This window comes from Crocuta crocuta, unplaced genomic scaffold, assembly GCF_008692635.1.
Source record: "Crocuta crocuta isolate KB4526 unplaced genomic scaffold, BGI_CrCroc_1.0 scaffold330, whole genome shotgun sequence".
Classification (NCBI taxonomy): Eukaryota; Metazoa; Chordata; class Mammalia; order Carnivora; family Hyaenidae; genus Crocuta; species Crocuta crocuta.
In genome coordinates, this window is record NW_027530521.1 from 728,315 (window position 1) to 752,735 (window position 24,421).

The following is a 24,421-nucleotide window of genomic DNA, read 5'->3' on the forward strand; positions in this document are numbered from 1 at the left end:
CTGCCGCCTGCCGGGCGCCTACTTCTTCTCCTTCACGTTGGGCAAGCTGCCGCGCAAGACGCTGTCCGTGAAGCTGATGAAGAACCGCGACGAGGTGCAGGCCATGATTTACGACGACGGCGCGTCGCGGCGCCGCGAGATGCAGAGCCAGAGCGTGATGCTGGCGCTGCGGCGCGGCGACGCCGTCTGGCTGCTCAGCCACGACCACGACGGCTACGGCGCCTACAGCAACCACGGCAAGTACATCACCTTCTCCGGCTTCCTGGTGTACCCCGACCNCGCCGGGCCTCGGGCCCCCGGAGCTCTGAGCCTCGACCGGGAGAGGAGCCCAGACGCGGCCTGGGGCGTGCGTGCCGGGCCGTAGCCGTAGCCGGAACGACCCCGCCGGCGCGAGCATGACGGCCCGCCCAGTGTGGCTGACTGTGCCAATAAAGTGGGCCTGCGCCGGCGCCTGTCTGCCCGGGGTCCTGCGCTCTGTCTTGTCTGCGACGCTGTGGTCTCGGGCTGGCGGGACGGGAAGGCCCTGACTACTGCAGACGGGGGTGGGGGTCGGAGGGCAGAAGGCAGGATTTGGTCAGGCCCCGGGAGGGCGAGGAGATGGGAATTTGATTGAACTGAACCCTACCCACCCGACCCCTTGGGGCTCCTCTTCAAATCCCTTTACAGTCAGTCCTTGTAACTCCTCCCCACTGACCTACGACGTCATTCTTAGGGTCTGGCTGGTTCCTTCTGGTGACAAGGGGCCACACCCTGCTATCTTTCTGGGAGGATGGGATTCAAGGGAACAGAACATTCCTCCTTCTAGCAGAGCATGTGGAATGGGTTGATATCTAGTTACCCCAACTTCTGCCTTCCCAGGACAGGGAGGGTGATTTGCCCAGGACAAGGGTAAACAACTTACTCTGGCATGGAAGGACACAGGAGGTCAGAACAGAACGTTTAATGGGGCAGCTACACAGGATCAGGACTACAGCAGCCAGCCTCAGCTTGCCTCTGCCCTCCCAGCCTCACTCCCCACTCTGAGGTGTTCATTTGAGCCTTGTTGAGATGGACCAGAAAACATCCTCTTCCCTGTCTCCACCCGCCCCCTCCAGAAAAGGTAAGGTTCCTCCACCTGCTTTCCTCCACTCCTTCTCCAACGGGCGGAACTGAAGATGTCCAGTCTATGCTAGTCCAAACGGGGAACTTGGGGCTCAGGGACTCCACAGCATCGATGGACTTAAAAGGGGGTATCTAAATTAGGACCGGGTGCTGAGCATTCACAGGGTCCCTGTAGATTCCACAGGACTTGTTACAGACTGCCAGGGTAGGAGTTGGAGCATCTAACTTGGTCTTCTTGGGGGCAGCTTCTTTTTCAGCATCTCTTGAACACTTCGCAACCCTGACCCAACACACACACACACACACACACACACACACACACACCCCCGCAAGTCTGTGCCTGCTGCCTGAGACCAGGCTCTTAGCCTGCCAGGGCTCAGGGAGGAAAATGGGGGAGAGGTAAACTGGGTTCTAGGGTACGATCCAAGGCCAGAGACCTGAACACAGTGGAAAGAACTAGGTGCCAGATGGAAGCCACTGCCCAGGGTGGGTCTGGCATGGGGGAGGAGTTGGGGAGGGTCAGGGAACAGGGTCAAGGATCAAGGCCCAGGGCCCCAGAGAAGGGGGCTGCCCCTGGGGGCAGAAGCCCTTGCATAGGTCCCAGAGTGTTTCCTGTGCCAGCAGTGTGAAGACCTGGGCCCAGAGACCTCTTTCCTCAGCCTCACTAGCCTTATGGAGCCGGTAGACACAGGACAGGCTTGTGAGGAGCAGGTGTTCAAAGTCCCAAGGGCTAAGAGGAGGCCCTTTCCGCAGGTCCTGGAACTGCCGCAGCCGCTGCTTAGCACCCTCCAAGTCCCTGGGCACGTGGTGCTGCAGGAGGAGCCTGAGTCGGCGGCCTGGGCGTGTGGACGCCAGTTCCTCGTCCTGGATGTGCAGCTGCCCTATGACATCCAGCTCCAGCCCAGCCCAAAGCAGCTGCAAGGGGAGCCATGTAAGGGGTGGGCTGGAGCCGGGAGTGGGGAGGGCAGGGCGGGGGGAGCATAAGCAGGCAGTAGGACTCATGCTGGGTGGCCCCCCTCCCCCAGCAGGCCCAGCCTAAGACATCCCCCTTCCCAACCCTGAGCTTAGGGACCTCTGGACATTCCCACCCCCATATCCCAGGCTGGAGGAAAGACCTCAAACATCACTTCCGGGGCCTCTGGCTCCTGCAGGCCACCTCCCACGCTGGCTCTGTCCATGGGCTGCCCTGGGGCAGCAGAAAGGAGTCAGGTCCCTGCCAAGTTCCACCCTGAACACCCCAGCCTCCCAGAAGTGCCCCTTAGCTCCTTGGTAGGGATGCCAAGAAGTTCTATCTACAAAAGAGTAGGAATGCCATCCCATGTCCCCCTTCCCTTACAGACACATGCACATTGGCATTCTCCCTCCCAGGCATAAGTCTTGTGATCCCAAAATCATCATCCCAAACCCAGATACCACCTCGGCAAGTGTCCAGGACTCCTCCTTGAACTTCTACAGTTCCCTTGGCAAAGAGCTCCAGACCACTGGTCACAAGACACTTCACTTCCCACTTCCCCTCCCTATAATCATCTGGGACAGTGTGATCTAAAACAGTGCCAGTAACTCTCCCCAGAGGTCGAGGACCCCCTTTGGAAGAACCTACTCCTTCCTTGCTTCTCAGTAGTGCTCATGTGGAAGCCAGGGAAGCCAGGCAAGGCAGGTTGTCTGCTGCAGCTTCCTTCATCTCTGGTCTGCTGCCCAGCCCTTAGAATGATTGTCTCAAGCCCCGGGCAGGTCCAGAGGTCCTGCTTTGCACATCTAGGATAAGGCCAGTGCCCAGCTCTGTCCAGGACTGGCACTGAGGGCACTAGGACTACCTCCCTTCATTTCACTTGGACCTTTCTGGTTCTGGGGTTGGCGCCCAGACCATTACCGCCTGCTGCACAGGTCAGTCTGGTACCCACTATGCCCAGTTCCTAGGACCTGCTAGGTTCAGAAAGAACCAACTTTAATTGCTGTCAGCTGGCAGCCTTCCTTGGTTCCCATCCACCCGACCCTAAAGCCCTGGTACCTGGATAGTGCTGGGTTGTAGTTACCCCAGGGAGAAGGCAAATGGCTACTATTAGCCAGTCCAGGAACTGCATCGTCCTAGCTGTGCCCCACCACGTCCTCTGAGTCTTTCTCTCCCCAGCTGCTCTCTGCTTCTGCATCCGCTTGCCACACACCACAGCTCCAACTTTCCACTGCAGGCTGCTCAGGCGTTCCCTATTTTGCGTGTCAGCCTTCAATGCTAAACAGGGAGGGGCTGGCTCTGACTTCCCAGGACCTTTCCATCCCATGGAAATGTGGGATCTTAAGTTGTTGGCAGTAGGAGCCTGGCTCCCTGCTTGTCAAGCCCTCAGCCTATTCCTGCCCAGATGGGCGGGATGCTTAGTTAATAGAAAAACAGTGCTTGGTAGCAAACAGCTCTAGCTTGGCCCTCCCAAGAGGTAGGAGAAAGCCCAGCACTTTAACACTACCTTACTATCTGTCCTCACCCCCAAAGCATCCTGCAGCTGAGCTCAGGCTCTAACACCCAACCGGGCCCAGCCCAGCCTCCAGGGAGCCCCTCAGCAGCCAAAAGCATCAGCTGCAGAGCTTGGTCCTGCAACTGCACTGGTCTTCCAGTGGCATGGCGGGCTGTTCGGGTGGTCCCATGCACAGGCAGGGCCGAGCACTTGCAACTCAGGTGCTTAGCCACCAGCCAAACAGACCCCAGGCTGGCTGGGGTAGGGAGTCCCGTCCCTGGAAGATAGAGCTGCCGCTTCTGTGAATCTTTTGCACCAGTCCTGGGACCTCTTTTACTTGTTTACAACATTCTCAGCTCTGGCTAGAGCCTAGGAAGATTACCTTAGCCCAAATATGATGGGCTGTTAGATTGCAAGGTTTCAGGGTTCAAGACTCAAAAATGAGTCGTGGCTCATGAAACGCTATGGATGTTTAGATGAGATGAGGGTGGGTGGGAGTCTCCCTGGTTCCACTGAGGCTGCTCCATCCATCAGCTGCCACCAGATAGTTGGCTGTGATGAGGGGTTTTCTCATGTAGTTCTTAAGGGCCCTCCAGTTTTTAGGAGATGCTACGCCACACCCATCCTAAGCCCTATGGACCATGAGAACTTTCCATTTCAGCTCCAGAACCCTCCCTCAGAAGTATATCCAGGCCTGCAGGTCACCGTGACTCCAACTGCACTATTTAGTCCCATTAAAAAAGAGACTCCTGGTTTGGCAGTCTCTTTAAGAGGAGAGAAAACCCCCTGCTGAATCTCCCCTTTCCCAAGTCAGGCTTCACTTCTACCCAAAAGCACACAAGAAGTGGTTAGTCTAAGGATTTTATTTACAGAGACACTTAGTATAGATAAGCCTTTTCCAGTATCCACAGGCCTTCCCTGGAGTTACTTGGTTTCAGGTTTCTTGTCTCCAGCTTCAAGCTTGAGACTCTCAGGGGGCTGGCGATAGGCAGGGAAAGCCTCCCAAGGGCTGTTCAGGTCAAACTTGCGGAACTCCTGGGCCAACTCCACTGGCTCAGCCACGACCCGCTTCACCTCATCATCATAGCGTAACTGCAGAAGAGAAAGGCAGGCTTAAGTACTGAGGAAGACCCTGTTCAGAGCTGCTAAGCTGCTAAGGAGTCTACTTCCCCAAGGCTATGGAGGACTTCGCCAGCCTCTTTACTTACCTGTCCTTGACTGCTCACATTACCAATCACATCACATCCCAACCACAGTCTATTTTTTTTAACTTTTTAAATGTTTTATTTATTTTTAAGAGAGAGCATGAGCAGGGGAGGGTCAGAGAAAGAGGGAGACACAGAATCCGAAGACAGGCTTCAGGCTCTAAGCTGTCCGCACAGAGCCCAATGTGGGGCTCGAACCCACGAACTGTGAGATCATGACCTGAGCCGAAGTCGGATGCTCAACCGACTGAGCCACCCAGGAGCCCCTCAACCACAGTCTAAAGTGGCCTGCCATCACCTAGTCAGGCTCCCCTGCTCACCATCCCCACGTCATAAGCTCTGAGCTGCTTCCACAGCACAACTGTCTTTGTTCGCCCATCCACTCTTGGAAGGAAATGCTTATAAGCACTTGCCAGGGAGTAGGGAGCAAGTCAGTGGCTGAAAAAGAGTAAACCTAAATTGGCAAGCACTCAAGTTCAGATCATGTGGCTTTGGCACCATCACTATCAAGATGCAAGGCAATAAATTTGGCGTGGCTGTTCCCTTTTTCTTTCTTTCTTTCTTTTAATATTTATTCATTTGAGAGAGAGAGACACACACACACAAGGGAATGGGGAAGGGGTAGAGGGGAGGAGACACAGAATCCGAAGCGGGCTCCAGGCTCTGAGCTGTCAGCACAAAGCCGGATGTGGGGCTCGAACCCATGGACCATGATATTGTGATGTGAGCCGAAGCTGGACCCTCAACCGACTGAGCCACCCAGGTGCCCCTGGCATGGCTTTTCTTGTCTGGAGGATCAGTTGGGTAAAGACAAACAGGTAAAGAGGCAAATCAGGTAAGGGAGGCCAGACAGTGAAAATAAGAAGAGAGGGAAGGAGCCCTGACCAGAAATAGCTTGAGAAGGAAATGGGACCACGCAAAACACAAAGAAAGCTGGCACATGTGGGTACAGAAGAGGAGTGGACTGCCACTACCTCAGCATTTCTAAAAAGTTACTTTGCTACAAAATGACATGTATGTTTGTATGCAATGGCCATCTTCCGGCTCATAAACAATCTTTAGCACAAGGGTGGTAAAGCAAAGCACTGAAATTCTTCATAAGGCCCTTGTAGTCACATGTTACTAGTCCTGCCTCTGACTATTCTCAAGGGCTAAATGTTTAGCGTCTGCCCGCTTAGCTGCCTTCTCAGAGTTCCAGGGCAGGGTAAAATGATCCTCCACTTTCAGACCTGTGGACAAAGTGTGTCCTCAAGTTTGCCTTTGTCATTAAAATGATTATTACAATAATGGCTAATATCAACTGAGTAATTACAATACACCACATCATTTAGCTCAATGTAAGTCTTTTAAGTAGGTTTTTACTTATTTATTATAAATAATGTATATAATAATATTTTTTATTATTATTACTTTTTAAATTTATTCATTTATTTTTGACACAGAGTGCACTCGAGTGAGCGAGGGGCAGAGACAGAGAGAGAATACCATGAGATGCAGGCGGGGGGGAGCGAGAGACAGTGCGGAGCTTAAAGCAGGGCTTGAACTCGCCCAAAGCAGGGGCTTGAAGTCACAAACTGCAAGATCATGACCTGAGCCCAAGTTGGATGCCTCACTGGCTGAGCCACCCAGGCGCCCCTAGCTCACTGTAAATCTTAGTAAGTACTGTTGTTCCTGTTTTACAGATGAGAAAACTGTCATAGAGAAATTGAGTAACAGTCCCCAGATTACAAAAGTGGAGCTAGGGTTTGACTGAGAGCCTATGCTCTTAAATCACAATTCACAGACCATATTTCCTGCCATGCCCCGGACACCCCAGGTTCCCTGCCAGTCTTTCCCGGAGGCCAACTGCCCCAGTTCCAAGGTTCCTCCTACCTCAACATAACCAGATAGGGGAAAGTCTTTCCGGAAGGGATGTCCCTCAAAGCCATAGTCTGTCAGGATCCTTCTTAGGTCAGGATGGTTAGCAAAGAAAACTCCAAACATGTCCCAGATCTAGAAAAAAGAGACCCTCAGGCAACTGAGTCGATCGTGGCCAACACATGGGTAAGGATGCACTGCAGGCAGTTGTTTCAACTAATTCTGCAACTCTGGTCCAGAGGCAGGGTCCACTATGTCCAGAAACTCACCTCCCTCTCATACCAGTTAGCTGCCTTATACACAGGAACAATGGACTCAACAGGCGTCAGCTCATCTGTATAGGTCTTCACACGGATCCGGGAGTTGAAGCGCAGAGAGAGCAGGTTATAAACAATCTACAGAGAACAGAAGGAGCTGGAAGGCCAGACATGATAGCTTATCATGGCAGCATGCCTACCTTTACTCATGTTATTCCTAGCCACAATCCTTAGAAAGCTTAATTCCTGATCTCTTGGTCCAATCCATTAAGATTCAGCACATTCTCTCTCCCTTCAAAGAAGCCTCCCATACAGGACTGAGAGCCTCTCCTGCATTCTCATAACATCTAACATCCCATGTATTACATGTCATTACAGTAAGCTCTTTATGTGTCCTTCACCCTCCCTAGAGCGTGGGGGACTCCTTGAGGGCAGGTTTTGGGTGTTACTTCTCCCACGATCCCAGGGTCTGGCCAACAGTAGATGATCAGTAAATATCAACAGCTAAACGTATGGAGAACTTGCTGCACACTGGCAATCTACCTGTACGATCTCATTTCACCCTCACAGCCACTCTATAAGGTAAGGACGGTTTCTAATGTATTTTGCACATAAGAAATCTAAAGCTTAAAAAGACTAAACAAAATGCCTGAAGTCACTAAACAAAATAGCCTGTTAGTGGCAGAGCTAGAATTCAAAGTTGAGGTCTGTCTAATCTGAGGCCCCAGTTTAACTGCTGTGTTGTATTGTTTGACCCAAACGGAAACTGAAGAGGACCATGGTTCCCACTGATAGCTGTCATCCTAAAACTTGTCTGTCCTTTTCCTTTCCTTTACTCCTCAAACCTTCCCAAATCTCCTGACCTCAAACCGATTTTGCCGGGTGGGGATGTCCACTGCTGTCAAGTCAGCCAAGGATTTGAACTGTGCGTTGGTGTGATCCCTGAGGAAAGTCAGCACTGGGATGACTCCATCAGGATGGATACAGATCTCTAACTCATTGAAGCAAGATACCTGCAGGGATGGAAAGGGAAGGTGGGGCGGGGGGGGGGGGGAAGAGCTATTGAGAGAGCAGCTAACTTTAGCAGGAGTCTCCTGGTTTAAGGCAGAGAAAGAAGTCCAAGGTGGGGTAGAGGAGACTTTGGTTTCTTTGATACCAGACTGCCTACTCTTGCATGCCCTAAGAACGTGGTTCTTTCTTGACCCATGACCAAACAATAATTGTGAATATTACCTGAACTTGTTGGACATACTTGGGCAGGATTTCAGCCACATACTCTCCAAACGCTGAGAGCTGCTTGTGGGCTACATCATTCCGTGGTCTGACCGTGGCTGGAAAGAGAAAGCATATTTAACAAAGTAATGGAGAAGGTAGCAGCCATGCCTGCATTCAGACCTCCTGGGTCTGTAAGGGGTATTGTCTCCCAGCAGGGCTCCCTGCAGAATCTTGAGGAAGGTGAGAGTGGAATTCTATTCCAGAGAATAGGAATTGATGAAAACTTAGGGAAAATGTCACCTATAGAGTCCACAAAGACTCTCCTTATTACTGCAGTTGGGGTGTTTGCCTCTTCTCAGAGCTACCCCCTGGTTCTCCCTTCCCAGTGTTTGCATTTTTGTTAAAGCAGCATGTCTCAATTCTTTTACCAGAGTGGGAACCAGAATTTCTGCTTTTCTGTAACCCCTTAGCACCTTGCTCACAGCAGGCTCTCACGCTAAGAACTTCAGGGCGAAGAGTCCTTCCAGATTATCTAGTTGAAACCCTTTTTCCCCCATTGAGGAGGTAACTGAGGGCCAGAAAGGGGAAATACCAGGTCTGTGGACTCCCAATCTGCTTATGTTGATTTGTAATATATCCTCATACACTCGTTCATGCAACCCTAAACCATGAGTACCCACACATCATAGACTCCACACATCATGGTTAAGTGTTGTCTGACTGGCAGCAGACAGGCCTGCTCTGTCACTCGCTAGTGCTGTGGCCCTGGGTAAGCTGCTTCTCTGGATTGTTTGCAAATCTGTCGTAGGAAGAGCACAGTGCTATCTACCTCATAAGACTGTCCTATTGACTGAGGAAGATCATTCGCTAAATCGCTTATCTAGGTGCTTGGCGCACAACAAACAATAAATGTGCAACACTATCATAATGGCTCTGAGACCCAAACGTTATGTTTCCTACTCTCAAAGAGCTGACAGTTTAATCGGAGGGAAAAGGAATCACGGAAATGGACAAGGGTCAATCAAGGCCGTAACAGGGAGATAAAAGGGCACAGGGAGAATTCGATTCTGTTTGTAGTGAGGACCACTGCAGTCATGTCTCCACAGCAGAGATTTGCCAAGGACGCAGGGAAGGGCATCCCTTAGCAAGGGCAAATATCTGACCAAAAGAATGAAGGGCCCGGCCCACACATACGGCGCGTGTCGGCCGCGGCGCTTTCCCTCCTCACCGGCAGCAACAGCACCGAGGGTCGCCCAGCCACTGTACGGAAAAACGAAAAGCAAAGAGTGAGGCCTGATAGGCTCCCTGCGCCAAGCGCGCCTCCGCTCCCGCCCCGGGCCTCAGCCGGCTGCCCCCTGCTCACCCCTGGCCAGGGCCACGGACCCTACGAGACCACGCCAGCATCCCCTCGCCGCAGCCGCCGCCGCCACCGCCGCGGCCATGTTCCAGGATGCAGATCAGGCAGCGAAGACCAACAGGACACGGAACCCCAAGGGCACGGACCGGAAGCGGAAGCGTGCATCTGATTTTCTTCCGGGCGGACGCGGGGCTGGAAGCAGAGGTTCCGGATTCCAGGCTTCGGAATGAAAGGAGGGAAAGCAGGTGAGAAACCGAGGCAGGCAGGTGGGGAAACCGTGAGGTGAATGTGACCGTAGTTTGTTGTGGCAGAGATTGTAGAGAAGGCGAGGACCCTAAAGAACCGGAGGGATGAGAGGAGGGGAAAGGGCAGGGGCTTGGGTTCCACATTCCACACCCCTCCCCCTCTCCCTGAGCTAAGCTTTTGACGAGGGCCGGCGGGCGTGGCCGGGAGGGGGCGTGGAGGGGATCTAGGGGAAGGGTGAGAGTAGAGTGGTTTCCCCGGCGACCGTTTCCCAGGCGACTCCAGGTGGAGCGGGGACACAGCACTTGCCGATGGGCCTACTAGTGCCCCTTGCTGGGGACGGCCGCGCTTCGTCTGGAGTTCTGGAACAGACTCGGGAAGTCATGAGGGCGGGCGGCGAAGTGCGGGGGAGAAGCTCAGAAAAGAGAAAATGTGTGGCTAACATGTCCCAGGCCAAGCCTCATATTGGAAGGCCTGAACTCCATGCACGTGGGAGAAGAGGGGCCTTGGCCACAAGGTCGCTGGGGTCTATTTTGTTGGGTTCTTGCTGCCCAGAGCCTCACTATTCTTATGCCCAATAGTCATTTGGTTAGTAAGGCTTTTTGCCATGCTTTTAATATCATAGACTTCCTCCAGTCGCTTGCTTTCATGTGTTGAGCTAAATACCAAGGTTTTTATTACATCATGGAAAGGAATATTCTGGGTTGTTTGTTTGTTTGTTTTTACGGAGAAACCTGGAGTCAGACATTTTATTGATTTCATTAGGGATGGAGTGCCACTGTAGGAGAATGAACCCAACTTTGGTTGAAGGAGAGCTTCTGAGATGGCATTAGGGCCAGGACTAACGCCAATCTTGGCCCACTTTGTTCTCACTTTTATCTTCTCCCTCCCTAAGTTGAACAGTTGGATTCCTAGACTGTGGATTCCCCAATACTCAGGGGGGTATTGCTTTGCAGACAGCTGGCAGAGAGAGAAGTTGGCTGCCATGGAATCCCCAGAGGAGGCTGGAGCATCCATGGATGAAAACTACTTTGTGAACTACACTTTCAAAGATCGATCACACTCGGGCCGTGTGGCTCAGGGCATCATGAAACTGTGTCTGGAGGAAGAGCTCTTTGCTGATGTCACCATTTCGGTGGAAGGCCGGGAGTTTCAGCTCCACCGGCTGGTCCTCTCAGCTCAGAGCTGCTTTTTCCGGTCCATGTTCACTTCCAACCTGAAGGAGGCTCACAACCGGGTAATTGTACTACAGGATGTCAGTGAGTCTGTTTTCCAGCTCCTGGTTGATTATATCTACCATGGGACTGTGAAACTTCGAGCTGAAGAGCTGCAGGAAATTTATGAGGTGTCAGACATGTATCAGCTGACGTCTCTCTTTGAGGAATGTTCTCGGTTTTTGGCCCGCACGGTGCAGGTGGGGAACTGCCTTCAGGTGATGTGGCTGGCAGATAGGCACAGTGATCCTGAGCTGTACACTGCCGCCAAACACTGTGCCAAGGCCCACCTGGCCCAGCTGCAGAGCACAGAGGAATTTCTCCACCTGCCCCACCACCTGCTCACTGATATCATCTCGGGTAAGTTGAGGGAGAGGGGCACATCTTACTCAGCTACTTGGGTGTGATGTTTAGGGGATGTTCTAGTTCAGGTGAAAGGAGCCTTTAGGCTTTCTGGTGTTCATTTACATGATTATTCCTGGTAGGAATTTAGATACCTTCTGAGAGATTGAGCTGAGATTTAGCTGCTGTCACAGGCAATCCCTTCTAGGGGAAGAAACCTGGAAAATAAAAGCAGTACTTTGCAGTATACAGTTAACCCCTGAACAATGTGGGGATTAGGATTGCCAACCTCTGCACAAAATTCCACATGTAACTTTTGACTCCCCCAAAACTTTACAAATAGCTTTGTTGACCAGAAGCATTGTCAATAGCAAAAACAGATAACACATATTTTATATGTAATGCACTGTGTTCTTACAGTAAGGTTAGAGAAAATTGTTATTAGGAAAATAAGGGAAAATACATTTACAATACTGTACTGTATTTATTGAATAAAACCCGCATGTAAGTGGACCCACGTAGTTCAAACCCATGTTTTTCAAGGGTCTATATACAGGTGTTGAATCAGAAAAAAAGCAGTGCTCACCCTCAAAATGTAGTGAGGAGCTGTTTGTATTTATACTCTGGTATCTTTTGTGTATAATTGTTCTCATCTGTCCTGCATTTTGCATGTACTTGTGGGACTAGTTACCTAAGTAAATTGATAAGTCAAGGTAGTTATGTAAGAAACTGTGTTTAAAAAAGCTTTTGGGGGTGGGGGGTGGGGGTGGTGGTGTGCCTGGGTGGCCCAGTCGGTTAAGCCTCAAACTCTTGGTTTTGGCTCAGGTCATGATCTTGAGGTTCATGAGTTCAGGCCCTGCATCAGGCTGTGCAGGCTCTCTCTCAAAATAAGTAAATAAAATTATTTAAAAAAAAAAAAAAGCTTATTTTTTAAAAGTTTATTGAGAGAGACAGAAATAGAGAGAATCCCAAGCAGGCTCCACACTGACAGCAGAGCCCAAGGCGGGGCTTGATCCCAGAAACTGAGATCACGACCTGAACCAAAACCAAGAGTCGGAGGCTTAACCAACTAGGCTACCCAGGGGCCCTTACATAACAAACTCTTTAAGTGATGCGCCAACTCCAGATATACAATCCTGACCCTGCTGGTGAGGTATGCTCTACTCTACGTGTGAGCTCTGCAGCCTGTAGCCTGCTTCTGTGGCAAATGTGAGTGTATCAAGCCATCCATTCTTATTAAAAGAAACAGTGTAATATAGGTTAATTTCTTACACACAAACACACACACACACACACACACACACACACACACACACACGGCGGTAGTCTAACAAAATGGTTTATATCTTTAAAGCCACTGGCTCTAAATTTCCCTCTTGGATTGTTGGATTGCCATTGACCATGCCTTTTCTCTGGCTCTCGCAGATGGTGTTCCATGTTCTCAGAACCCAACGGAGGCAATAGAAGCCTGGATCAATTTTAATAAAGAAGAAAGAGAGGCTTTTGCAGAGTCACTCAGAACTAGCTTGAAGGTAAGACAGATTTCACATTAGGGTTGGGACACCATAATATCCATACATTCCAGCCATCTACTGCTCTGGCTTCTGGCTTCTCTGATATCTGGCGATTATGGTGAAGAACTGGGGAGGAGGATGTGTGCATGTGCCTAGAAACCACTAGCCTCTGAGGTCCACCAGGTTCCTTTAAAGAACTACTTTCACCATTGCATTAATCCTAAGCACCGTTTTTCTAAAGCACCAGCTCAGGATGAGAGCCACAGAGTCTCTGCCCCAGCATCAAATGCCTGAAATATGAGAGTTAGGATGGCACATAGTAACTAGAGGGAAGCAGTGGGTTAGAGCAGGGTACACATGTGTGGTCCAGAACTGTTAGGTCTGTGTCTCAGTGAGCCTTGGCCTAGAACTGATAGATGTCATCTATAACTTTAATTTTGCCACTAGGAGATCGGGGAGAATGTGCACATTTACCTGATCGGGAAAGAGTCATCTCGTACCCACTCGTTGGCTGTGTCCTTACACTGTGCAGAAGATGACTCAATCAGTGTAAGTGGCCAAAACAGCTTGTGCCACCAGATCACTGCAGCCTGCAAGCATGGTGGAGACTTATACGTGGTGGGAGGGTCCATCCCACGGCGCATGTGGAAGTGCAACAATGCCACTGTGGACTGGGAATGGTGTGCACCTTTGCCCCGGGACCGGCTCCAGCACACCCTGGTGTCTGTGCCCGGGAAAGATGCCATATATTCATTGGGTGGCAAGACCCTGCAGGATACCCTCTCCAATGCAGTTATCTATTATCGGGTAGGTGATAATGTCTGGACAGAGACAACCCAGCTAGAGGTGGCTGTGTCAGGGGCCGCTGGTGCCAACCTTAACGGGATCATCTACTTACTAGGGGGGGAGGAGAATGACCTGGACTTCTTTACCAAGCCTTCCCGACTCATCCAGTGCTTTGACACAGAGACAGACAAATGCCATGTGAAGCCCTATGTTCTGCCCTTCGCAGGCCGCATGCACGCAGCTGTGCATAAGGATCTGGTGTTCATCGTGGCTGAAGGGGACTCCCTGGTGTGCTACAATCCCCTGCTAGACAGCTTTACCCGGCTTTGCCTTCCTGAGGCCTGGAGCTCTGCCCCATCCCTCTGGAAGATTGCCAGCTGTAATGGGAGCATCTATGTTTTCCGGGACCGATATAAAAAGGGAGATGCCAACACCTACAAGCTTGACCCTGCCACCTCAGCTATAACTGTCACCAGAGGCATTAAGGTGCTGCTCACTAATTTGCAGTTTGTGTTGGCCTAAGGCTGCAGGGGGGAGGAGCAGCTGACTTTTGCCCTCCCCGTTTCTAGCACCTGCCATCCAAATTCAAAGTCTCTGGGGCCCTGATCAGAGTACTATGTTATTTTTTTGGTACATGTTAGAAAGGGCGGCCCCTCAGTCCCTCCTGAACCCACAGGGGAGTTCCATTTGGGGCTTTTTAGACCGCTGCTGTTGAGCTGGCTGCTTGAACTGAGGGTAGGCCAGCCTGTCCTCTGCTGTCCCCTGGTAATCCTGTGCCTCACAGAGCAAGCCTTTACTCAGATCATAGGCACAGCCTCCCCTCTTTACCTGACCTGATCAGTGTTAAGTAGAAGCACCTCTGATCCCAGGACAGAAGGAAAGGTGCCCCATCTTCCTTTTTTCTATAGCCTGCAAAGTGGGTAGTTGGTAATTTTTCCACAAAGAATTAAGTGTTAGAGTTTTCCTTCAGGCTTTGGTTGGGAGAATGCTCTAAGCTGAAGGCGTCCTTCACCAGCAAGAGTCAACTCTAGAATTCAGGACTTGTGTCTATTGTGTTCTCATCTCTCTGTCAGGAAACCTACAATATGGTTTTATTTTTGGCTTAGTCCAAGGGGTAAGCCAGAAAGAAGTAGAAAGGATTATTTCTGATTAATAGCAGAAACTTTTTTCAAACTTAAATATATAAGGTCTCTACTCTTTTAAAAGCTCTTAAGATAAGCTAAGACCTAGGAACTGTTGATACAAATAAAAGTTTTTGAAGGGATATGTGTGTCTGTTTTGAATTCTGAAGGATTGACTTCCTAAGGAAAACTGATTGCAAACCCACACATTTCTGAGCGGCAGTGCTGATTGGATTCCATACCTCCTTTTCTGCATCCAGGATCACTGCTCCAAAAGGGAAGAGAACCCTGTGGAGCCAGTGACCTGGGGTCTGACAGTGGCAGAGCCTGAGCTGAGTACTTCTCCTCTCTTTTCCTAGTGTTAGATGTCTTTGAGCTGGGCTAAGAATCATTAGTCACAGCGTTAGATACACAACAGAGTTCTTTGACCCTATTCAAGAAAACAAAGACCCTCCTCCCATATCCCCTTAGCCGCTGAGTTGAAGCCACACTAAATCTCTCTTGGCACACAACAGTGTTACTTCAGGAACGGGAAACGAGACAAAGGGAGTAAAATTATCCATTACTTAGCACATTTCTGCTTTGTCAAGTCTGGGCTTTAGTCCCGTTGGTCCTGTTTAACTATCTGGTTCTGTAGCGAGCACGGTTGTCTTGAGTTCTTCCTAATCTGTGTATTTCACGTCTGTGATGTGTGGTAAGTCTCATTCTTTGCTGCCCCTGCAGTAATCTCCTTGTGGAAGTCTTTGAGAACTTCCAGCTGGCCAGGTCTGATGCGGATGTGTGACCGGATCTTGCTGATGGCTCTTACAGCCTCCTCTGGACTCCAGTTGTATACCTGAAGTACAGGATTGGGAAATCAGAGAAAGAAAGGAGGTGTTAAGGTGTTCTTGACTTAATAACAGATGCTAAAGGGCTCTTAGCATTTCATTATTTTAAAAACCCCATTTTGGGGGGAGTTAAAAACCATGCCCCATCTATTACAAATGGGGGGGGGCACTTTTACCCCCTCAGCCAGCTAGTCCCACAATACTTGTAATAGGCTGGGAAGTCAAGTCAGTCTTTCTACCCAATTCTTGCTCTGCCAAACCCTGAAGAAAGAAGGCTGAACATGCAAAGCTGAGATCCTATTTCAAGCCGGCATAGGCCTATTAGATGTCCTTTGGGAGCTGGGCTCTTGGTTATAAGTTTCCTGGAGAGAGTACATGGTAGATGTTTTTTATGTAACTTGTCACCATGCCTAGGAAAAGAGCAATTTTTAGATTTAGTAGGAGGGTCATCTTTGTGTCCTAAGGATACATATTGGTTTAGAACTCAACAAAGAAACAGATTTCAAGCCCTCTGGGTCAATTCCCACTCAGGCCAAAATATCCTCCTGAGAGCCCATTTCCAGTAAATACAGTCTGAATGATCAAAGCTTTAATACTGTTAAATCATGTACTTACTGGTCCACAGTAACTCAGAGCCAGGCCTGTTATCTGTACATTTCCTTAAACGAGCCCCATACCTTAATAAATGCTCTACAGAGGCCAGATAGGTAATGGAAATGAGTCAAGTTGGGGGATGTATAACGGGTAGTAATGGACTAAAGAGTATCTGCCTATAAATACTCTTAAAAGCATCACACCTGCCAATCATAAAGGGATAGACAAAATTCCATTGGATCCTCTGTTTCTAGAAACAAACGTCCAGAACTTTATTCTGAAATACTTGGAAGAAATCTTGAGTACCATAGAGCTGTAAGTGATCAGCACTACTATCTATAGTACTGGATTTCCTGAATGCTATTTATAAAAAGTGCTTTAGCCTTTTACTGGTGTTAATATCTTTTGCAACTCCATTTTTTGAGTGCCTGCTGTAGATCCCTGCTTGATTTACTTTCTGGTTCAAACTTCATAACACATTTAGTTTGAGGAAACCACATCAGAGAGGGGAAGACACTTTTGCCTAAGGTCACACATCTGGTAGGTGGCAAAGCCGGAGGTTTTTTTCTATTCAGCCTATCTGCAAAATTCAGGTGCTTTCCACCTCCCAACAGCCTGAAATTGGGGACATGGCTCCTTCTAGCAAGGCCTGCCAGTAGACCATGCTACTGAAGTTCTAGAAATATGCTGTAAACAGACCAGTCCAGAAAGACCTTTCCTACCTGAATCAGATACGCTGCCACCATAGTGGCACTTCTAGAGCGCCCAGCCTTACAATGCACGTAGACACACTGGCCCAGCGACTGGTACTTGAGAGCAAACTGGACTCCTTTCTGGAGGTTAGCCAAGGTTGGGACTCCAGTCATGTCTATTGTGCTGAGTCGCAGCTGCTCGACTCCTAGATTCTTCCACTCCTGGAACCAGGTACACCAGCAAAAAAAAAGAGAATGAAAGAAGTCTGATATGAGTGCTATGAATATAGGCTCCTAAGAAGCAGCAAATCAAGGAAACTTCAGAGTTTATGACAGTGTGAATACACCGTTCACTGTTTTTTAAACAAGAAACTTCTTACAGTGATACCTTTAAAATGGTGACCCGCACGGTTGGTCTGTCATCAAACAACAGCTGTGCTACTGAGTTAGAATTATGTCCAAGATTAAGAAGAAAATTTTGGGGCGCCTGGGTGGCTCAGTCAGTTAAGCGTCCGACTTCGGCTCAGGTCATGATCTCACGGTTCGTGGGTTTGAGCCGCGCGTCGGGCTCTGTGCTGACAGCTAGCTCACAGCCTGGAGCCTGCTTCGGATTCTGTCGACCTGAGCCGAAGTTGGACGCTTAACTGACTGAGCCACCCAGGCGCCCCAAATTTTTTAAAATTTTAACTTGATTTATTTTGAGACAAGAACATGAACAGGGGAGGGGCAGAGAGAAAGAGAGAGGGAGAATCCCAAGCAGGCTCCACTACAGTTAGCGCACAGGGCTTGAACTCACAAAACCGTGAGATCAAGACCTGAGTTGAAATCAAGAGTCGGATGCTTAACCAAGTGAGCCACCCAGGCCCCTAAAATATTCTGAAAGTACCGTTGGGTATTTGAATCTTTAGCTGCAAAGGATTAGCTGTATAAAATTCATCTACAAAAGTTGTGTAACTTTTTGCATAACCTTGGCACCCATGCAGTGACCTAGCTGGAGGATTGGGCTACTTACTATATTCTGCAAGAGCTTTCTATTTCTCTGTTGGTAAGTCTTCTTTTTACCACTTTTTTTTTTTTTTTTGAGATTACATGGTATAAAACAGAGTTACCATTTTAAAATTAAAATAACGTACCTACCTTTATTAGTGCAGTATTATCGCTTCAGAAGAAGAAAAGAATAAGCAGTAGGGGAAATATGCCCTCTGGTATTATCAGGCTATTTAATTTATTTATTTTAATTTTTGTCTTAAAACTCCAGATAGGGAGGTGCCTGGCTGGCTCAGTAAGTAGAGCATGTGATTCTTTTTAAAATTTTTTTTTTTAATGTTTTATTTATTTCTTGGAGAGAGAGAGAGACAGCGTGAGCAGGGGAGGGTCAGAGAGAGAGGGAGTCACAGACTGAAACAGGCTCCAGGCTCTGAGCTGTCAGTCAGCACAGAGCCCGACGCAGGGCTTGAACCCACTAACCATGAGATCATGACCTAAGTGAAAGTCGGCCGCTTAACCAACTAAGCCACCCAGGTGCCCCCTTTTTTTTTTTTTAATTTTTTTTTTTGAGCATGTGATTCTTGATCTTTAGCCACACCTTAGGCATAGAGATTATTTAAAAAATAAAATCTTTAAAAAAAAAAGTCCAGATAGGCTCCAGCTAACCATTATTAATCTGTCTAGCTGGAACCAAACACTATGACTGAGTGAAGGCCAATATTTTATACTGCTCATGAAATTAACCAAAAACAGCAGTTTTGCAGCATGCGGCTTTGCATCAATTATACCAGATATACCTAGGAAGCTTGTGAAATATTCACATTCTTGGACCCCACCCTAAAGTTCCCGAGTCATAATTTCTGGGGGGTTGTACCTAGGAATCTGCTATTTTAACAAGACTGCCAGATAATATTTAGGCTTATTAAAAAATGTAAATCACTGCCTTGAAGGTTTTTTTCCTCTAGGCTAGTTGGATAATATAGCTGCATCATACAAGTGTCAATGCCTCACACCCAGAGACCAAGCACTTTTTGTGACTCTTGTTCTACAGGAATGATCACACTAAGGAACATTTACCATTTTGGCTAATAATTGCTGAGGCCTTGTAGCAAAGTACTTTAGGAAATACAAGGAACTGTTGTCCATTTCTTAAAAATCTATGTCATCAGGGTGCCTGGATGGCTCAGTCAGTTAAGTGTTGGGCTCTTGATTTCTGCTCAGGTCATGATTTCACCGTTTGTGAGCTGAGCCATGATGGGCTCTGCACTCACAGTGTGGATCCCACTTGGGATTCTCTCTTTTTCTCTCTCTCTCTGACCCTCCCATGCTCTCTCAAAATAAACTTTAAAAAAGTATGTCATCACTAATCAATGCATTTTAAATGTGAGTCCGTTTTTAAGGTTACCCAAAAAAAACCAAGCAGTTGAAATAACAGCATCTTCTTCAGGCTGTATCTACAGTAAACAAAGGGAAAAAAGTGCTAATAGATGGCAAACACTATAAAGACAGGGCAACATCTTTATATAAAAGCAGCACAGTGTCTAATAACCTTTGGGGAAAGTTCCACAAACAAGCATTCAAACAATGAAAATTATGTTTTAGGTGCACTCTTTTCCGACAATTCTTTGGAGTCCACTATATTGTAACATACGAATAAAAATCCCATCAATGCCAAATGAACCTTATGCAATTTTCCAATGGGTTGTTTTATGATAAATTACTCTTGGGGGCTGAGGGTGGCTTTTCTTACAGTTTATAGGGCCTTCATCTTGAATGCCTAAGACAATGCCTGACCTTAGTGCTGAGTAAGTGTTGAATGAATGAAATCAGCAAGCCATAGAGAAGTTGCCTTTTGGTTTGGTTACTGACTTGAGTTACTGAAATGAAAAATACCTTTGTGTACAAAGGAGTAGTCAGACTTTGTCAATTCTACTTTATATGTATATATATACACATACACATATATATACACATGTATATATATGTTTAGTTATTTATTTCGAGAGTGAGAGTATCCCAAGCCAACTCTGCACCATCAGCGCAGAGCCCTATGTGGCACTCTATGAGAAATAAGCCCACTAACCCAATCAAAGGAGGGATGCAGAGACCCGGAGCACAGTGAAGCAGGCTTTAATCAACATTCTTGCAAGAGCAGGTGTCTGATGGACAGGCACACTTGGGGCAGTTACAGTAGGCAATTTACCTCCTAACATGAAGTCCCTCCCCTGATTTCTCATTGGCTGAGTACTACAGAGGTTAGTTTTACCTGGAAGTCACGTATGCCCATGTAAAGCCAAAAAGTAGACTGACTGGAATAAACATATGTTCCTTGAGGTGACACAGAGACTTCAGTTCTTTGTTTTTTTTTTTTAATATTTTTTATTTATTTCTAGGAGAGAGAGAGACAGCGTGAGCGGGGGAGGGTCAGAGAGAGAGGGAGTCACAGACTGAAACAGGCTCCAGGCTCTGAGCTGGCAGTCAGCACAGAGCCCGATGCGGGGCTCGAACCCACGAACCGCGAGATCATGACCTAAGCGAAAGTCGGACGCTTAACCGACTAAGCCACCCAGGCGCCCCGAGACTTCAGTTCTTTGGCACATGCTCATTGCAAAGCCCGTGAAAAATAAGTCCATGAAATGGAGAAGGGGAAGAAGAACCAGGAAGTGAAGGGTCTAAGGGTTTGGGACTCCATTCTGCCAGGGTGAGGGGTTTGTACATATTTCCAATAGGTTGTAAACCTATTGTTAACTAGACAGCACAGCTTTTATTTGGTATCTCTGAAAATAAATCCTCTCGTTTCTCATAATCCCTCCTCTTTTTTCTTAAGTTGATTCTGTTTTCATTTTTTGGTTATTTTGGGCGTTAGACACAGACATTTGTTTCTTAAGAGGAATCTTAACCCCTGAGGGGGTTTGCTGTAGTTGGACGCTCCCAGCATTTTTCCAAAATGTGTGTGAATGTGTGTGTGTGTGTGTGTGTGTGTGCGCGCGCGCGCGCGTGCGTTTCCACCCAGGGACCTCAGGTCCCAAGCTTTCCCTCTCTGCCTACTGAATCCCATCTTTTCCTATCATAGTTCCCCCATTTCAACACATGACTTCTCTCATTAGAAATTGCGTTGATGACTGATCTTAACTGCTTCCTGCTAAAAGAATACAACATCAAGGCAGGTTCAGAGGTCAATCCAGATCCAAAATAATGGGAGGGTATTTGGAACGTCTGGGCTAGCAAGTTTTTCTTATTTTTCTGGCATATGTGCAATAGCTTCTACAAATGACATACAAAAAGAATATTAGATCAACAAGCATTAATATTCCAAATGCAATACCTCCTAGGGAGGAGTTCACACCATGGGAGGTAAAGATGCACTGTAGCCATCCAAAAAGTCCCTGACCTGTCTGGAAAAAAAAAAAAAAGTTTTTTTAACTAAAGCTTTTCTTCCCTCTTCCATATTTATTTGGATCTTGTGATATCGTTGCTTAGAATAATTAAGCATTTGAACTGGGTTTTGGTTCTCAATCTTCAAAATCTTCCTTTGGCCATCAAGTTTCCATAGGAACAACTCTATGAGGTGTATTTAATTTTACCTCAAGGAAAGACCGATCTTCGATCTCCAGATTACTAGTTTAGGCAATTGTTTATCTGTCTTGGAGGTAGTAGCACAATAGTCCCTAATTAAGTCTTAATGTCTTTTTCTAGAAAGGGAGTGGGGCTCTCTGGCTTTAAAAAAAATGTGACAAAAAAGTCTCCCCATAAGCACCCCGGTGGCCGAGAGAAAAATTTAGTCATAAGTTTTCTGGAGACACTTCTAACTGTTACGCTGCGTTTGGATGGTTGGCCAGGAGTAGAAAGGACAGAAAAGGTGGCTCCAGTGTCAAGAAGGAAATCAACTGGCTTTCCTTCTATTTCCAGAGTTACCTGAGGCTCTGGGTTTCCAATAGACAGATGGTTCAGGGGAGCCACCATGAAGAACCTCAGGTCCCATGGGTTCCTTTCAGGGGCACTGGTTAACTGCGCCCTTCAGGTCCTCGAGGGCATTCAGATTTTCTAGTGACTGTCTCCACATGGGGTTTCAAATTCTGTTCCCCCCTCTGAGGACATTCTTGTTTCCAGCGCCCTGAATAGCCACATAAATGGCACTTGGTGCCAGGACCTTGGGAAGCCAACTGAGTGACAAATCTGTCCTTTAGAATCATCTCAGCTTTGGGGGGCGGGTAGCAGAGGAGATAGCTGTATTTTTAACTTTAGCCTTTCCACTAAGGCCACCAGGCTCTCGTCCTTTATCTGTAAAATAGTGGCTAATTTAGCATAATTTAAGATTTTAACCTTCAACCTCCTTTGATTTCTTGGAAGTGGCAGCGATACCATTCCCCAATGGGGTTATCATAGTCCCAATTAGGATCTTGGGGAGGAACTGCCTGAACCTCAGTAAGGGACTGAAAGCTCCCTATAGGACCTCCAGTCCCATGATAATTAAGGAGTCGATCCATCCCCATATCTCTCAGCCGCTGCCAAAACATCACACCTCTCTATCTCATTAGGAGTTTGATTTAACAAAAGCATTATTTCTTTCCAGGTCAACTAAAAAAAAAAAAAAAAAAACCCTAATATTCTGAAAAGCCTCTATATACTTATCCAGATCATTAGAAAGTTTACCTATTCTTTCACCTGTGTTAAGTATTGCAATGAAAAAAGTACTTGTAATTTTATCATGGTGGTACCTCTCTGTGTTTCTGTGCATGTGGTTTGTTTTAAGTTTATTTTTGAGAGAGAACATGAGTGGGGAAGGGGCAGAGGAAGAGGGAGACACAGAATCCAAAGCAGGCTCCAGGCTCTGTGCTGACAGCACCGTGGAGTTTAAACTCAGGAACTGTGAGATCATGACCTGAGCCAAAGTCAGACACTTAACCCACTGAGCCACCCAGGCACTCCTAGAAGTGCATGTTTTCAAGTACAAGTCACACACACTGAGCTAAGTTTAGCAAAATGGCTCCCATGTATCCCTGTAAAAGCCCTTTGTGTATTACAGTCATCCATACCTCATATGCCTTGCAGAAACAACATAAATGCAGAGCATTTGGAAGCCGGCAGCAAGTACTGCCACCATTTCCCCAGCTTTTTTTTTTTTTTATGTTTATGTTTATTTTTGACAGAGAGACGGAGAGTGAGTGAGGAGAGGCAGAGAGAGAGAGAAAGGGAGACACAGAATCCGAAGCAGGCTTCAGGATGTCAGCACAGAGCCAGATGCAGGGCTCGAACTCACTAGCTGTGAGATCATGACCTTAGCCCAGGTCGAAGTGGGATGCTTAAATGACAGCCACCCAGGCGACCCTCCCCAGCTTTTATTTATTTAGTTATTTTTATTTTATTTATTTTTGAGAGAGAGATAGAGACAGCATGAGCAGGGGAGGGTCAGAAAGAGAGGGAGACACAGAATCCGAAGCAGGCTCTAGGCTCAGCTAGCTGTCAGCACAGAGCCCGATGTGGGGCTCGAACCCACGAACCGTGAGATCATGACCTGAGCTGAAGTCGGACGCTTAACTGACCGAGCCACCCAGGTGCCCCTACCCTCCCGAACTTTTAGATCAGAGAAGGGACAACTTTAATTTCCTATGAGAGTACTTTTAAAATCCATTCATTTTAACTTTACTCTGTCCTGATCACATAAAATTCCTTTCCAAAGATTTCCCTTCACAAACCTTCTACAACTTTCCTTTGCATTTAGATTTTGTCCAAAGCCATTCCTTTCCAAACTACTAGTCTCCTTCAGGACCAAATTATTTTTTTTCCTTTTATCTCCAACAAAAATGGATTTCCTTTTTTTTTTTTTTAACATACCTACTTTTACATACAAAGTTGCTTTCCTTATTTCCATTAGTCTTAACTGTACTTAGAAGAATTTTAACTTTTAGAAACCTTCGTCTGGATTGAAAATTAACCATCATTTTAAGTGTCTTTTACCAACAAATTGCAGCAGAGATAACATAAGCCTACTTGACTTTTAGTAAACCTAGGTAGTAAAAACATTAAGGCAGCTATGAGTCTGAGGCAGATCATGTTCCACATGTTTTCAGGTGTCTATCCATGGGCAGCAGCCTGTAAGGAGATTTCTTTAAGGGGGGAGTTAATTACCAATAGGTTGTAAACCTATTGGTAATTAGACAGCACAGCTTTTATTTGATATTTCTTAAAATAAATCATCTCACCTCTCAGTGCTCCAACTCACTAACAAGAGATCATGACCTGAGCCGAAGCGGGGGAGGGTAGGAGGGGCGGGCTTCCCGGACTGAGCCACCTAGACGCCCCTCAATTTCACTTGTAAGTGCCTTTCCTATCAGTTTCTTTTTCACAATTAGTTTCTATCTCCAGCGGCGGTCATTAAAGCTTAGAGGCCCAGACCCTCCTCCTGAAGCGGCGAAAACGCCTGGGGCACGTGTCTCTGGGGTACGAGCATCCTCAGCTCGCTCTCCCCCAACCTCCTCCCGCTCTCCCAGAGCCGGGGTGGCGGTGGAGCTGCCCGAGCCCCCGCTCCTGGCCCCTCACCTTTGAGGAGTTACAGAGGAACCGGGTCTCATACTCCTCGTTCATGGTGATCACCCCGCGCACGTTCTCGTCCTGCACCAGCTGCCGAGGCAAAGACAGGGCTCAGAAAGGGCCGCCGAGGCGCG

General features: G+C 47.8%; 5 protein-coding genes across 5 annotated transcripts in view; 2 read left to right on the forward strand and 3 right to left on the reverse strand.

Annotated features, from left to right (window-relative positions):
• C1QTNF4 (C1q and TNF related 4) overlaps positions 1-364 on the forward strand; it is a 1,224-nt gene extending 860 nt beyond the window's left edge. Inside the window, exon 3 of the mRNA XM_077767473.1 lies at positions 1-364. Coding sequence (XP_077623599.1) covers positions 1-364 — 364 coding nt within the window.
• A 1,256-nt stretch (positions 365-1,620) lies between these two features.
• On the reverse strand, positions 1,621-3,182 carry FAM180B (family with sequence similarity 180 member B). Its single transcript, XM_077767274.1, has 3 exons — positions 3,110-3,182; positions 2,217-2,287; positions 1,621-2,016 (listed from the first exon to the last, which is right to left on the reverse strand). Exons 1-3 carry the CDS (start codon positions 3,180-3,182, stop codon positions 1,621-1,623), a joined length of 540 nt encoding a protein of 179 aa, XP_077623400.1.
• Positions 3,183-4,392: 1,210 nt separating this feature from the next.
• On the reverse strand, positions 4,393-9,579 carry NDUFS3 (NADH:ubiquinone oxidoreductase core subunit S3). Its single transcript, XM_077767285.1, has 7 exons — positions 9,443-9,579; positions 9,274-9,339; positions 8,098-8,195; positions 7,728-7,877; positions 6,877-7,002; positions 6,623-6,742; positions 4,393-4,637 (listed from the first exon to the last, which is right to left on the reverse strand). The coding sequence occupies exons 1-7, from the start codon at positions 9,519-9,521 to the stop codon at positions 4,470-4,472; spliced, it is 807 nt and encodes a 268-aa protein (XP_077623411.1). The 5' UTR covers positions 9,522-9,579; the 3' UTR covers positions 4,393-4,469.
• Positions 9,580-9,627: 48 nt separating this feature from the next.
• Positions 9,628-14,799, forward strand: KBTBD4 (kelch repeat and BTB domain containing 4). The gene is made up of 4 exons (XM_077767284.1): positions 9,628-9,681; positions 10,636-11,253; positions 12,661-12,767; positions 13,197-14,799. Exons 1-4 carry the CDS (start codon positions 9,663-9,665, stop codon positions 14,055-14,057), a joined length of 1,605 nt encoding a protein of 534 aa, XP_077623410.1. The 5' UTR covers positions 9,628-9,662; the 3' UTR covers positions 14,058-14,799.
• A 354-nt stretch (positions 14,800-15,153) lies between these two features.
• The window catches only part of PTPMT1 (protein tyrosine phosphatase mitochondrial 1), a 9,633-nt gene continuing 365 nt past the window's right edge, over positions 15,154-24,421 (reverse strand). The window contains exons 2-4 of the mRNA XM_077767286.1: positions 24,297-24,396; positions 16,800-16,991; positions 15,154-15,491 (exon numbers count right to left, since the gene is read on the reverse strand). Of these exons, the coding sequence (XP_077623412.1) occupies positions 15,333-15,491; positions 16,800-16,991; positions 24,297-24,396 (451 nt within the window). The 3' untranslated portion in view covers positions 15,154-15,332. The remainder of the gene's footprint in view (positions 15,492-16,799; positions 16,992-24,296; positions 24,397-24,421) is intronic.